General features: G+C 36.8%; 1 protein-coding gene across 13 annotated transcripts in view; it reads left to right on the plus strand.

The window, feature by feature from the left end:
* The window catches only part of FN1 (fibronectin 1), a 69,494-nt gene that overhangs the window by 8,680 nt on the left and 46,135 nt on the right, over positions 1–14,679 (plus strand). For all 13 annotated transcript variants that reach the window (XM_043445310.1, XM_043445311.1, XM_043445316.1 and 10 more), the window contains exons 7-13: positions 1,952–2,143; positions 3,019–3,198; positions 3,811–3,987; positions 5,038–5,190; positions 6,446–6,574; positions 7,627–7,770; positions 12,782–12,903. In XM_043445310.1, the coding sequence (XP_043301245.1) occupies positions 1,952–2,143; positions 3,019–3,198; positions 3,811–3,987; positions 5,038–5,190; positions 6,446–6,574; positions 7,627–7,770; positions 12,782–12,903 (1,097 nt within the window). The remainder of the gene's footprint in view (positions 1–1,951; positions 2,144–3,018; positions 3,199–3,810; positions 3,988–5,037; positions 5,191–6,445; positions 6,575–7,626; positions 7,771–12,781; positions 12,904–14,679) is intronic.

Here is a 14,679-nt window from a genome sequence, read left to right on the forward strand (position 1 = left end):
TATCTAAAGTACATTTTAATGGAAATGAGAAACTTTTGCTGAGTTCCATGATCCCTTGATTCTTCTGCTGGGAAAAGGGGGAACAGCACATTTTTTCTTTTTTAGAATGGAATATATCTCCTTACCCTGACATTCTGTTCTTTTGGTTGTGGAAACAATCCTTCATGTGTGGTTTTCATGCTCCAGCAAACTCTGTTGCATTCCATAAAATAATGCACAGTCATTTTCTTCATGTGTTGGTTTTCAAATTTGAAGAATTCAGGGGAGTCCTCGATGTGGAAAGGAATGACACAATATCTAAGCTTTTTTTTAAAAATAAGTTTCAATTATTTCTGCATATCTTGTGCTTCCTCCTTAATTATTTCTAGTACAAGACTAGGATCTTTGCATTATAGCTTGTTTTGTAAGAATCTAAAGAAAGAGGTCAGTCAAGAATATGTACTTCTGTTATTATTCTTGCTCTGTTTTATCAAGTTTTCACTATACAGTGCACTAGCATTATTGTTTAGTCTTTTATCAATAGGTCATTTAGCAAAAAGTATTAATTACTTACTTGGATTTTCCTCCTTTCAATGAGTTTTCGTCTTGCCATGGAGCACTTAGGAAGGTGAACAAGATTGAATTTGATAACATTTTTTGAGTTATTTTATTTGATTATTTGATTACTTTCAGTAAAATTGCTGCTAACCTAAAAAAGAAACAATTATAAATCTCAGCCTACTGAAGCAGTTTAAATTGAAAAATGTAGTTAAGGTTAATCAGGGGTAAGCATTCAATGATTGCTATCTATTTTTATTATTATTACTAATATGAATACTGAAATGGCTCTGTTGTTCAAAAAAGTTTGAGAAACAATGGGGTTAAACCAATAAAAACTTTCTTCTACAGAAGCTCAATATTCCTTTGCATTGTGACTCTTCCAAGTGGGGTGTATGAAAACAGATGCCATGTTCCCCTGATATGTGTGTCCTTGGGACCGTTGTCTATCAAGTATTTGAGTTACAGTGTTACTCTGAAAGGAAAGCTTTCTTAAGAGGATTGTCTTAGAGAGAGGCTGAATTCAGTCTACCAGTCATTCTAGCTTCAGTTCTAATTCTGCTCCTCCTTGGGCCTGACCCCTAAGAGAACAGATTTCTATGTTTAAAGAAAAGATCAGCATATTCAGTTGTCTTACTCTGAAATGAAAGCTGTCTTAAGAGGATTGATTGATTTTAGGAAAAAAACCACAACAGAATTCCCAAATAATCTTTGGAGAAACGAAATGTGGAAGGAGGAGGGGTAGTGAATAGAAAATCCAATACGGCTGCCCAGGGCACGGTTGAGGAGCTCAGAGTTACATCGATGGCGAGAGGTCTGCTGCAGAGCTGCAGAGACTTCTCAAAATAATCTCAGGGAGAGAGATGCCCAGATATATTGGGCTAGTGGGAGCTGCTAAGAGATGGTGAGACAGACCATTGCAGGCCAAGGGAAAAGCCTGGGGACAGTGGAGGGTACAGGAAGGAATGACGAGAAGCTCAGTGCGGATGAGGCGTAGACCAAAGGATGAAGTGGTCTGAACTGAATGAAACGGAAAGAATGAAGTCAGCTGATCAGAGGTTAGGTGTAGAGGTCTGTAAAGTCATGGGCTTTGGCTCGCTGACATTGAGTAAGCAGTCATCCAAGGTACCTGCTCTGTGGAGTGGCAGAATAATGTTGGTGATTTGGAAACACACTCTTGGTAACTCCAGGTAAGCTGGAAGGTAGAGAACACTGCGTAGCCTCTTGTGGATTATTTCTTAGGCTGAGTGCCAAAGCTAATGCAAAGAGGGAGGGGCATTTCTTTCCAATCCCAGCTCAGGAAGCAGACGGATTGCAGAGTCATCTGGATGAGACCTTGAAGATTCCAGAAAATTATTCCAGGAAGTAGCTTTCCCTTAACCAGCTCTGTGACTTTTCTTTCTCATGTCCTCAGGATCTGGCTCCTTCACTAATGTCCAAACGGCCATCTACCAGCCCCAGCCTCATCCTCAGCCGCCTCCGTATGGTCACTGTGTCACAGACAGCGGTGTGGTTTACTCTGTGGGGATGCAGTGGCTGAAGACACAAGGGAATAAGCAAATGCTTTGCACTTGCCTGGGCAACGGAGTCAGCTGCCAAGAGACAGGTCTGCGTTATCTTTTTTAAAAAGAGGACTGATAACTTTCTTATTATTTAGACTTTGAAAGGCAATACATTCATTTCCCAAAAAATGTAAAACAATAAAACAAGAAAAGTGTATAACCTTACCAGCCTATGATGACAACCATGGCTGGCGTTTGATATATTTTTTTTCAGTCTTTTTAATCTATGTGTTTTCTTTGCTATAGTGAGTATTAAGCTGCTGTGTATTTTTATCTGTCTAAAATGTTACAGGAGATTACTTTCTGAGTAAACTAATCCATCCCTATTTAGTACTGTAAATCCCAAAGTTCTGAAGCTTTGTGATGTAAACTTCTTTCAACAACCTGATGAAACTCTTCCAGGGTATAAAAGTGGTAGTAATTGTAGCAATAATAATTGGTGCACTTGACTTTTCCCCTAGTACAGCCTCATGTATGAATTCTTACAGCACCAACAGAGCCATATATACCCCTCCAGGATCACTTGAGCAGCATCCTTAATTAACCTGTAGTAATATATTGGGTTGGCCAAAAGTTCATTCGAGTTTTTCAGTAACACCTTAGAGGAAAACCCGCATGAACTTTTTGGCCAGCCCAATAGCTTTGCAAATGGGAAACTGAGGCATGGCAGCTGAGGTGGTAACTATGGATGTCAGAAGAAGAACTCAGGTGTTGTTCTACCCACACAAAAATGTGGCTTTCTGCGTAAGGTATTTTGATAACACTATGATCTGGTTAATACTTATAGCTGGTCATACTCATAGTATTTTTCCCCCCCTTTGAGGACACAAGGTCAGTCTCAGTTAAGCTGAAAATAAGGAATAACAGTGAGGGGCAAGGGCAGCTATGTTTACTGAGACCCTTTTGGTTATGCTTGTAGCTGTAACCCAGACCTATGGCGGCAATTCCAACGGAGAGCCGTGCGTCCTCCCGTTCACCTACAACGGCAGGACTTTCTACTCCTGCACGACGGAAGGACGGCAGGACGGACACCTCTGGTGCAGCACAACTTCCAATTATGAGCAAGACCAGAAATATTCTTTCTGTACAGACCATACTGGTGAGTATCCCAAGGGAAACCACAACAGTGAGGAAACCCCATTTCTCAGGCTCCATTTATATTGGCTGGCAAGCTGGGCGTTCCTTTCAAGGCTCCACGTGAGAAGTACCACCTTTGTGTCGTCTGGACCCAAGAGACATGGAACTAGCTTCACAGTTAAAGATCCTCCCAAATTTGCCAGTCGTCTTGGGAAATGACACCAAGGGAAAAGCCCTCCAGTGCATTTATTTTTGACACATTGGGATCATTATGTGATTAAAGATGCTTGTATGAGAAAATCAGTAGGCGCTCCCACAGGCCTGAAGATGACACAGGAGGCAGGCCTGCGTGCTCTTGCTTTTGTTTTGGCTAAAACCATGATTTATTCAAAGCGACCATTTAATCTTTTTTGGCTGGAAAAATGAGAGCAAAAAGTGGATTTAAATCTGCTTGAAAGGTGAAGGTGAATACACTAAGGAGGCTTAGAACTATATTATTAGACATCTCTTATTCTGAGACACACTCTGAATTAGTTGCAGAAACTTGGCTAGTTTAGTCACAGTAACTCCCCACTGTACATTGGAGAGCTCAGCTGTAGTCTTTTTCTTCTGACATGTGTGTTGTTTTGGACAGTTTTGGTTCAGACTCGAGGTGGAAATTCCAATGGGGCCTTGTGCCACTTCCCTTTCCTGTACAATAACCACAACTACACGGACTGTACTTCTGAGGGCAGGAGGGACAACATGAAATGGTGTGGAACCACGCAGAACTATGATGCTGACCAGAAGTTTGGATTCTGCCCCATGGCTGGTAAGAGGAAGCCCTTGTAGGCATCCGTTTGTGGAGTAAGACAGAAGAATCATGTCTGGCTTACTTCTGTTTCACGCATTAAGACTTTATTATTAGATAGCAGAAAACTTCATGATCTGTATGTAATCAAATATTTAATATATAATTATTCATATGATTTATAAGAATTACATAATTATTCAAAAGTATAGGAATTATATAATTGCTTATATGATTTTTAAATCCCACTGAATAAAGGTACTTTTTAAAAGTCTGGAAATACACTTTTTTTTTTTAAACAGGTGTGTCTTTTGTAAAAAACACACAACTGAGTAGCTTAAAACATTGAAGTGACTGCTGCAGTCACAGATCTGCAGTGTTAACATACAGCTTTAGAATAAGCTCTATCACTTATTAAACACCAAAATGACCCAGACTCTGTATTTTCCAATCAATAGGGATCTTGTCTTAAAAGGCGGTGCTCTAGTTTGCGTAAATGAAGAAAGGAGAACCAATACCTTTTGTTTTCAAATTTCGAGAGCCACTAGACTGACTACAGTTGATTTTCTGATAGTAGAATTAAGAATCCATGTGCTTCTGTCAAGTGTGAATATGAGGCAATGGAACATCAGAAGGAAACTATTAATACCTATGCTTACTTTTATTCCTCTCATTTCAGCAAAAGAAAATTTGGATTTAGAAGGAAAACACATGTTAACTTACAATTCTATACCCATATACATTGTTTCCCTTTGATCTAGAATAAACAAACTAGCAAATATTAGGGGACAGTAGTCAAATCCAGACGTCTAGAACATTGCAAACCCCTTGAATGGGTAGGCATAATTGTGGCTTACATCGCTTAACCATACTGTAATTTTTCCCCATAACAAACCTCATCTTTGGACTATGTTTTCTCTCTCTGGTAGAGCTCAATGAATTTTTGAGGCACAGAAGATTTCCTTCTAAGAGAGTTCTTAGGATCACCAAACCAGACTGATAATATTGCATACATTTCAGCCCTTGTGATCTATTTATGTAGTAATGCATTTCCCTTCTGTTTCCAAACAGCCCACGAGGAAATCTGTACAACTAATGAAGGGGTCATGTATCGCATTGGAGACCAGTGGGACAAACAGCATGATATGGGCCACATGATGAGATGCACATGTGTTGGAAATGGTCGTGGAGAATGGACGTGTGTCGCCTACTCTCAGCTCCGAGGTAATGCTCACTTGTTAATGAAAATAGTTGAGAGGACAGAGAATACAGAGAAGCAGACTTCTTTGTGAAAACTTGTGCTTTACCAAAAGCAGGAAAAGTATGCAATGCCACTCCATTAGTCTGCTGTGTTGGATAGATTTTGCATGTTAGACAGCTAGTTAAGAAAATCTGGCAGAGCATTTCTAAGATTCTGAAACATTCCCGGGATGTAAGTACTTAGGCTGAGCCAAAAAGATGACTTCAAAGAATAGAACATGATCACTTGATATCACTTGATCCTTTTAGCTTGTAGTTATGCTGTTGGATTCTTGTCTAGAAAAGACGGGGCAATTTTTGTAAAGAAAAGAGACCATGCTATTCTAAAATCAGATCTTGGCAGATCTCCTTTATTTAATTCAAGGAGACAAAGACATAGAGACTTATTTCTTTTGTTCACTCTAGTTTTCCCCCTTTGGACCCTGGTGTATGATATAACGGTTGTTGATCTATTAAAACTATTTTAGTGTTTCTATTTCTTTGGTTTGAAAAATAAGCCTTAGGTAGAGCTCTGGGCTAATAAATAGTCCATGTAGCCTCTGTGTTGACATTGGCCTGGACTTGTTCTCCTTTTATGGTGCCCGATGGATGACACAGTCCAGGTCTAATGATAATTACATATGATGTTGCAGAGCTGAAAAGGACACTAGGAAGGCATCCAGACCAACTCCTCATTTTACAGAGGAAGGAACTGAGACCCAGAGAGGGAAGTACTTTCTTAGGATCTCAGCAAGTTGACAACAGAGTTGGCCTGCTTTTGTTGTTGTTGTTGTTAACTTTCCAAATGTCACTTATGGTATTCTTTTTACACATTCCAAGTATCTCCCTAGCCCTGCTATTCCAGAGATGAGACCATCGCATCATGCTGGGTATCCTATTAGAATGTTTAATCTGCCTCCTATTTATTGTAACAAGCAGAGATCTAAAGGTCATTTTGAACCCAGCAAGAACTTGTTCCGAAAGTTAAAATTTGTTGTATATACTTGGATCTCTAATCTGTCCAAGTTTTAAGAGAGAATTTTTTTTTTTTTTTTGCAAGAAGTGTAGTACTGACTAAGCTTTGGAAAAAAATGTTTATGCTATGCCAGTAGAAAAGTTATTTTAGTGGAAGATGTCGCTACTTAAGTGGAAGGAATTATATGCTTCGAAAAGTGTAGCTTCTTTTATTTCATCAGTGAAACTTAAAAATTCTCCACCCATCCCACTGTTTCCTAAACAGATCAGTGCATCGTCGATGGCATCACTTACAATGTGAATGACACATTCCACAAACGCCACGAAGAGGGACACATGCTGAACTGTACCTGCTTCGGTCAGGGCCGGGGTCGGTGGAAGTGTGATCCTGTTGGTAAGTAGCCTCGTGTCTCTAGCTGGATTTGAACACTGAGTAGAGCTAGCAAATTTCAGATAAGGAGAGTTCTTTGATATTACTTGATTGAAACTGGCTCTGGACTTTGATCATGGCCTGCAGAGAGCTTGGCAAAGTCTTTTCTCTAATCTTGGACCAATATCTAAACTTGAGAGTGGTAGTCATTGATTTTTGCTGAATTTGGTTAACACATGAAGGTTTACTTTAATTGAAACAAATTTGTTTTTTGGTTCTGAATCATAAAGATAATTCATGTCTGAAAGAGAACTTTGCTTTGCTGACTGTGCAATAATGTGGACAAATGATTATGCCAGTAAATATCTCCCTCCCCAATTCCTTATTTTTCTTGGCTGCCCTTTTAATAGATCTAAGCAAATAGTGGGGGTTGGGCCTTAAAAGAGCTGTGTTACCAGCTTTAAGGTAATCCATTAATATTCCTTTACTCAGAGACATGTTGCTCACCCAGAAAACAAACTGATTAGATGAGTTTTTTTGACCTGCGATTGCCAAAGCTGTGAGAGGTCTGAGAGGCTTTCTTAGAAGCTGCTCAGCAAGTTATTCACTAGTTGAAATTTGGCTCAGTTCATTTATATGTAAAATTAAGTCATCCACATTTTATCCACAAAATATCCATGTGATATTTTATCCTTGCTCTTCAAATGGTAAACTGTTTGAATTAAGATGGGTAAAATATAAAATCTAATTTATTTTTCTCAAATTAAGATTCAGGTTGTCAATATATACTGAAAAATAAATCTTAACATTTTTATTTAGAAATGTTATTCTTAAAAAAAAAAAAAAAGAAATGTTATTCTTTTAGAAAGCTAATTATTCCTCCCAGTGGGTACTTTTTGAACATTAACTGTCCAGTAAGGTATAAGATATGAACAAAACATTTTTGGACTGCTGTATTTGTACGGACAGTTTCAAGTTTTTATTAAAACTAAGAATCTGTGCTCTAGCACACCAAATTTAAATTTGTTACTTTAAGTTTTCAAGACTGCTTAATCTTCTACTTGTGTATATTTTAGATCAGTGTCAGGATTCAGAAACCCGCACCTTTTATCAAATTGGAGACTCATGGGAGAAGTATTTGCAGGGGGTCAGGTACCAGTGTTACTGCTATGGCCGTGGCATTGGGGAGTGGGCCTGCCAGCCCTTACAGACCTATCCGGGTGAGTAGCTTTATTACACCGTGTTATAAAATACACAGCTACATCAGTGTTTATTAATACTCTGAAGCCTAAATTGGTATCTCCTCCTTTTCCCACCCTTTTCTCATTTCACTGTCTAATCATTAATCGAATATTTTTTACTTAAATGGTTTTCCTTTCTCCCCAGTCAAGTAGGAGTAGAAGGCTATGAAAAAATGCCTGCATGTAAATTTGTTTCTTAACATTGTAGAACATTCCATTAGGTTAAAACACTGGCTAAATTTCATTTCTCATCTGTACCTGTAAATAGAAACCATGGAGTAACCGATGCTAGGGGTAAAGGTCAGGATTTTATGTTATGTTTCTTAACGGAAAAATTGCATGAAATACAACACATGATATGTATTCATTCAGTGTTTCATCCAGGCCCTCTTTTTATCAGAATGTTCATGTTTGATCTATTGGAGTCTGGAACAAAATATCCTGGGTCCAGAGTTGAGTAACTTGGTCAGTTCTCTGCCCGTGCTGTTCAAATAGTCGAAAATGTTTATTGCTGGATTTTTTTCAGGTCACAGGACATAATGCCTAGCTGGAGGTGTTATTCATTTTTTTAAAAATTGAATTTAATTTAATTTTTATTGAGTGATGAGTTGCAGTAAGATGGGTTGAATTCTGAAACTAATTTTTAGGCATTGTGGACTTCCCTGGTAGCCCAGCGACTAAGACTCTGCCCTTCCACTACAGGGGGCATGGGTTTGATCCCTAGTCAGAGAAGTTCCACATGCCTTGTGGTGTGATCAAAAAATAAAATTAACTTTTAGGCATCAGTTACTTGAGCAATTACTGAGATCAAAGCCTCTTGGCTCTCTGCTAAGTTAAGATGTGGCCTGTATTCAGAAATAGAAAGAGAGATCGTCAGGACATTGGAATCTGCCTATGACAGAAATCAAGACTCAGTTGACTAAGTCCCTTTTTAATGTGATAAGAGATTTACTGTCATAAAGAAGAAGATATGGAACAGCTTGGCCAAAAACAGTGTTTGCCAAGACATGGGTCCAGGTTTGTACATGCTGCTAAGTAGATAGAAGTCAAGCTTCATTCATTATTTCCTCATCTGTAAAACAGGGAGATTTTAGCTGATTACCTTTAAAGTTCCTTCCAGCACCAACAAACTAATAATCTGTGATCCTAAAAACCATTCATATATACCCTTTCTGAACTTAGAAGAGACCCTTCTCTCCCCTGGCTTCAGACACTGTCTGGGCTGCTGAAGATGACTTAGCTTAACAGGTTCTCAGCACAGATTGACCTGGCTGTTAAACTATATTTTATGGTAGATTTGTGTGTAGGAATCACTTAAAATAATTTTTTTTTGTTCAATAATTTTTAAAGCTCTGCAGAATTACTGTAAGTTCAGAAAGTATATAACTGAAGCTTTTTTTTTTTAATGATACAACCAAAGGATAGACATTTCTAAAAAATGCTCTTATTGTCTATTTATGGTTCTTACTGGTGTGGTGGTCTTGAAAGTGATTTCCTTCTCAGTGAATTAGAACTTTTTTCGCTCTCTCTTTTAAAGTAATCCTGTTCACATAACATCTTGCTGGAAGCCTATAGGTTGACACGCCAGAGATGAAATCTAAATGGGAGGGAATGCTCCTGTGTTGGACTTTTATGTGTTGACCTTGTTTCTACTCTTCATAACAGAAGAGCCCATTGAGCATAGAGGCGATTTCAGCGGAGAGAAGATTGGCCTCAGTACACAGTCTGGGTCTTATCTGTGTGTTTGGTTTGCTCAATGGTTCCTGCCTGGCTTGTGGGGCTTTCAGAGTGTGGGAAGGATGGCGGAACAACACATCACCAGTCTGTTGTCTCTGAGCCTTGCCCTGTTTGTTCCTCCTACAGAGGATTCAGTAGAGTTGTTCAAACTAACAGAAGATAAGAGGGATTTGGTTTGTCAATAAACAACCAGGAAAGCACAGATCTCAGCAAACTAAATAAAGAAAAAAAGGGCTGAGTTGCAAATGCATAAATGTTTAACTTCTCCAGGGTCACCATTACTGGAAATTATTCATTTGGGCCTTATTTCAAACTGGTTTTGAAAGTGTAGATATTTTGTCATATCTCTCCTTAACTGTTTCATAGTTAGTATGATTAATTGAATAAGAGAGGGAGTCAAGTTTTCACAATGGCATGAGTCATTGTTCAGGTTACTTTACAAAGCTTTACTGATTAACCAATATCAAAAGGATTATCAGAAGGCTAAGTCTAAATAATGTAAATGATGTCAGAATTTTAAGATTTCTTATCCTTGAATCATATGTAGAAAAAGTGGAATAGAGTGATAGCTGGAATTTAGTTGACCTTACAAATCATGGATAATTTTTTTACTCTCTGAACAAAATTGTGCTAAATGCAAGATATCTTATCCCTGTTTAGTTAAAGGTGAGCTATGGTACAATCCAAACATTAAAAACATAAGGTTTCAAACCAGCACTTGAAATTTTAGGAGAAACCTTATGTTGTTTTGCTCCATCACTGAGTAAAAACCTCTGAGTCGCCTGTTTCTTTTTCCTCCCCTTTTCTTTACTATCCTCCTCCTCATGGACATAGCAGCATGATTAAGCTTAAAAGTAGGCAGTAAAGGTCACTTGTGTTATCTTTCTAAAACTTAATCTTGATAAACATGTAACCATCATAATTTTTTTAAGATTTATTTATTTTTAATTGGAGGATAATTGCTTTATAGTATTGTTTCTGCCATACATCAACATGAATCAGCCATAATCATCATGATCTTTTTTTAAAATTTAAGACTATTTATAAGCAGTTTTAGGTTCATAGCAAGATCAAAAGGAAGGTACAGAGATTTCCCATGTTTCCTCTGTTCCTACACAGCACAACATCCCCTAATATCAACATCCCCACCAGAGTGTTACGTTTGTTACAATCAATGAACCTACATTGGCATTTAATCATCTGAAGTCCTTGGTTAGCTTTAGGAATGACTCTTGATGGTGTACATTCATGGCATCATAAACTTTTTTCTCTCAAAATCATGGTTGTTAAACTAAAATACATATCAGGCATCTCTTTACATAAGGAAATTATGGTAGGATTTCTTTTAAGGATCAATATTTAAACAGCCTTATACCAATTATTATAATATAAAAATGCGATAGTCTATATTTACTGATATATATGGGAGTACTTTAAATAATCACATCTCTAAAATTTTGCCTCAATGTTTGTTTTTTAAAATGTATTTATATTCATACAGATATAATGTTGAAGGGGTTATTTAAAGAGGGTTGTGGAATTGACTTCTGCCAGTTAATTAAAACAAACATGCATGGTCTATGAAATATACGCTTTAGAATTAAAAATTGAGAATTTTATTTATTAATTTTGGTTTTTGTACAGCTTACAAATATGTGTATTAGATGAAATTAAGATTTAAAGAATGTTTATTAGTCTTTAGCCAAACTTTGAATTATTCTCAGCATGGAAGTGAGTATATTATTCTAGAATTTTTGAGTCTATCCAGATATGCAAGTTGTGTATTTGTTCTGCTAGAGAAAACTTTATTTTCAAAGAAAATTTAATAGTGAGGATAATAATTAAGTTTGAAAATCAATATTTTTTCTATGACCTTATGGAAAACTTAAATCTGTTAATAATCTGCTGAACTGCTCCAGCTAACATGCAAAATTTTGCTCTATTTAACAGAATGTCAGTTAGAAATTCTTAGAAATGTTATTACAAGGAACTTTATTTTTATTTCTAATAAGTTGAACATTGATTGACATCATAAAAAAGACCGTATTAGTGTTCTGTTCTGCAGGCATAAATTTTCCATTTATTTAATAATTATCCTAAATAGAATCTACCCCATTAAGAAATTGATTCCACTTCTCTTGTTTGGCCTTAAAAAACAAAAAAAGGCAAAAGAGCCAAAACCACACCCTAAATTTGTTGATAATAGTTTTACACATTAAGATGTGGAAATATTAAATTTAGTATACACTTCAAAATGTCATTTTGTTGATAACTACTTTTGAAAAAATATAAGTTTGATCTCAGCAATTTGACCAATCAGTGGAATGATTTTAGAGCAAACTTCTTGAATAAAAATAAAACATTTTCCCAAACTGATAGGATCTTAGACTGAGAGGATGAGAAATAAAATTGAGTCTTTAATTATTACCTTTGTCTGTTTGTCTAAGATTCTACCCCATTTAGAAATGTGTTTGTTTTACATCATGTCATATGGTCTTTGGAATGTTTTTTCTTTCTTGATGGTAGATTTGTCCTTGATGAAAAGCTCCACAAGCTAGAATTTCCTTCAAAGAAGTCTAGTATAAGGAAATGAAGTTTGTATTCTGTATTACATTATTTGTGTTAGAGTAGTTCCACAGTTTTCTCACAATTATTTGAAAATGGAGAAGAAAGCAAGCTAAGTGGCATTTAAAAAATTATTTTATTTGCTTATAAATAAGTTTGAGTTGCATTTTTCTTGTGAAAGACAAGAATCTATCTGCTAAAAAAGGATTTGTCTCATAGAGAACAGACCTGTAGCTGACAAAAGGAAGGGTGTGGGAAAGGCATGGAGTGGGAGTTAAGGGTTAGCAGATGCAAACTATCATATATAGAATGCATAAGCAATAAGATCCTACTGTTTAGTACAGGGAACTATATTCAATATCCTGTAATAAACCATAATGGAAAGGAATATAAAGAAGAATATGTGTGTGTGTGTGTGTGTGTGTGTGTGTGTATAACTGAATCACATTGCTCTACAGCAGAAATTAACACAATATTGTTATTTGACAGTGATTGATTAAGAAAAAAAGAATTTGTCTCATTGATTTCCAATGTCAAAATGTAAAAAATTAACTCCAGATAATTTTTATTGTGCTCCTATTTACTGATAAGCAAAACTGTCTTTAATGATGGCCATCCATGTGCACTAAATTTTAAGTTGAAGTAAGGGAATGCTCAAGATCACCAAATCTCATATTTTCATTTTCAGAGGCAAGTGGTCCTGTCCAAGTAATCATCACTGAGACCCCAAGTCAACCCAACTCTCACCCCATCCAATGGAATGCACCAGAATCATCTCACATTTCCAAGTACATTCTAAGATGGAAACCTGTGAGTATCCTGCTCAGAAACCTTGGATATTGAGGCTCTTGATTAATAGATTCTGGGGACTTCCTGGTGGTCCAGTGACTAAGACTTCCTGTTCCCAATTCAGGAGACTCCTGTTCAATCCCTGGTCAGGGAACTAGATACTGCATGTCATATCTAAGAGTTTGTGTGCCACAACTAAAAGATGCCATGTGCTGCAACTAAGACTAGGTGCAGTGAAATAAAGTAAAGTAAATAATTGAATATTTTTTTAAAAGGAGAAGGAAATGAACAGATTCTGAAAATGTGTTTCAGTTTTGGAGCAGGAGATCTGATGAACTAGTCATTTGGCATTGTATTTGTTTAGTGACCAAACAATATGTGGTCAATCTAATTGACATATAGACTTAGCTTTCTTTTGGTATTTAGGTGAACTTAGCTCCTCATGTTAGAAACATCTTGTTTGTGAGGACTTAGAAATGATAATGCTTAAAATTTTTCTTACCCAGCACGGGAAGAGAATCTAAAGTTTTTAAAAGTCTTGCAACTCCATCAAAGGGAAAGAAAATTACTGGTATCATTTTCCGTGATTTGTAAAACAAAATAGCTAAGTTAATATCTTTCTTTTTTGGTTCACTTTTTAAGTGATTATTTTGACTTTTTTTTTTGACCACGCCACATGGTCTGAAGGATCATAGTTCCCCAACCACGCATTGAACCCAGGCCATGACAGTGAACACCCCAAGTCTTAACCAGTAGACCTCCAGGGAATTTCCATGATCATTTCATAAAACCTTACTTTTTAATCTTTGCAGTTATTTGGATAGAAGGGAGAGATGATGAGAGAAAAGTATAGATGAGGGATAGTTAGTGTATTTAATGAATGACTTTGTGACTGCCTACTAATCATCTAGAAATTGAAGAAACCTCACTAAGGAGGATATTGATCTATTAAGTCTCACTAAGGAAGATATTGATATATTAAGTTGTAGTTTCTCTTACCCTCTCAGGTCTGCCCTTATATCTCTCCAAAACGTATGACATTAATTTGAGAAACTATTTAAGCACAGGAGAAAAATGCCCATTGTAAATCACAGCTATTGGTTTCTAGGAACTAAAAAAGCAAAGCAAAATAAAACATTTGACCAGCTCATGCAATTGTATTAGATTCTTTTTGAAAAATTCAAGTTGTTGAAATCATTCTTTTTCTTCTCTCACCTTTTTTTTTGTTAATGTCCACAGTATATGTAGCAGTCATTTGCAGAACTTTTTGTCTAATGATGTCAGTCGATGGGATGAATATATTTCCTCTCTAACACTTTCTTATCTCTCATTTCTCTTCACTGATTTTATTTACTATAAACTTAACTCTGAAGTATGTGTGAGACCACAGTAATAAGGGATAATTGCACATAGGTATAAAATGTGTATAAGGGCTTCCCAGGTGATGCTAGTGGTAAAGAAGCCACCTGCCAATAATGGAGACTTAAGAGATGCGGGTTCAGTCCCTGGGTCGGGAAGATCCCCTGGAGGAGGGCATGACAACCCACTCCAGTATTCTTGTCTGAAGAATACCATGAACAGAGGAGCCTGGTGTGCTACAGTTCATAGGGTCACACAGAGTCAGACACGACTGAAGCGACTTAGTACACACATAAAATGTATATAAGTTAGAAAGTCTCCAAAGAGTGGAGGTTATTTCTTCGAGATTTTTTTAACACTTTTGGGTTTTTCTTTAATATTTGTCACCTGAGAGTTTATTCTTGAGTATTTTCTTCTAATAACAAACCAAAAAAGTTC

This window comes from Cervus canadensis, chromosome 24 (genome assembly GCF_019320065.1).
Source record: "Cervus canadensis isolate Bull #8, Minnesota chromosome 24, ASM1932006v1, whole genome shotgun sequence".
Classification (NCBI taxonomy): domain Eukaryota; kingdom Metazoa; phylum Chordata; class Mammalia; order Artiodactyla; family Cervidae; genus Cervus; species Cervus canadensis.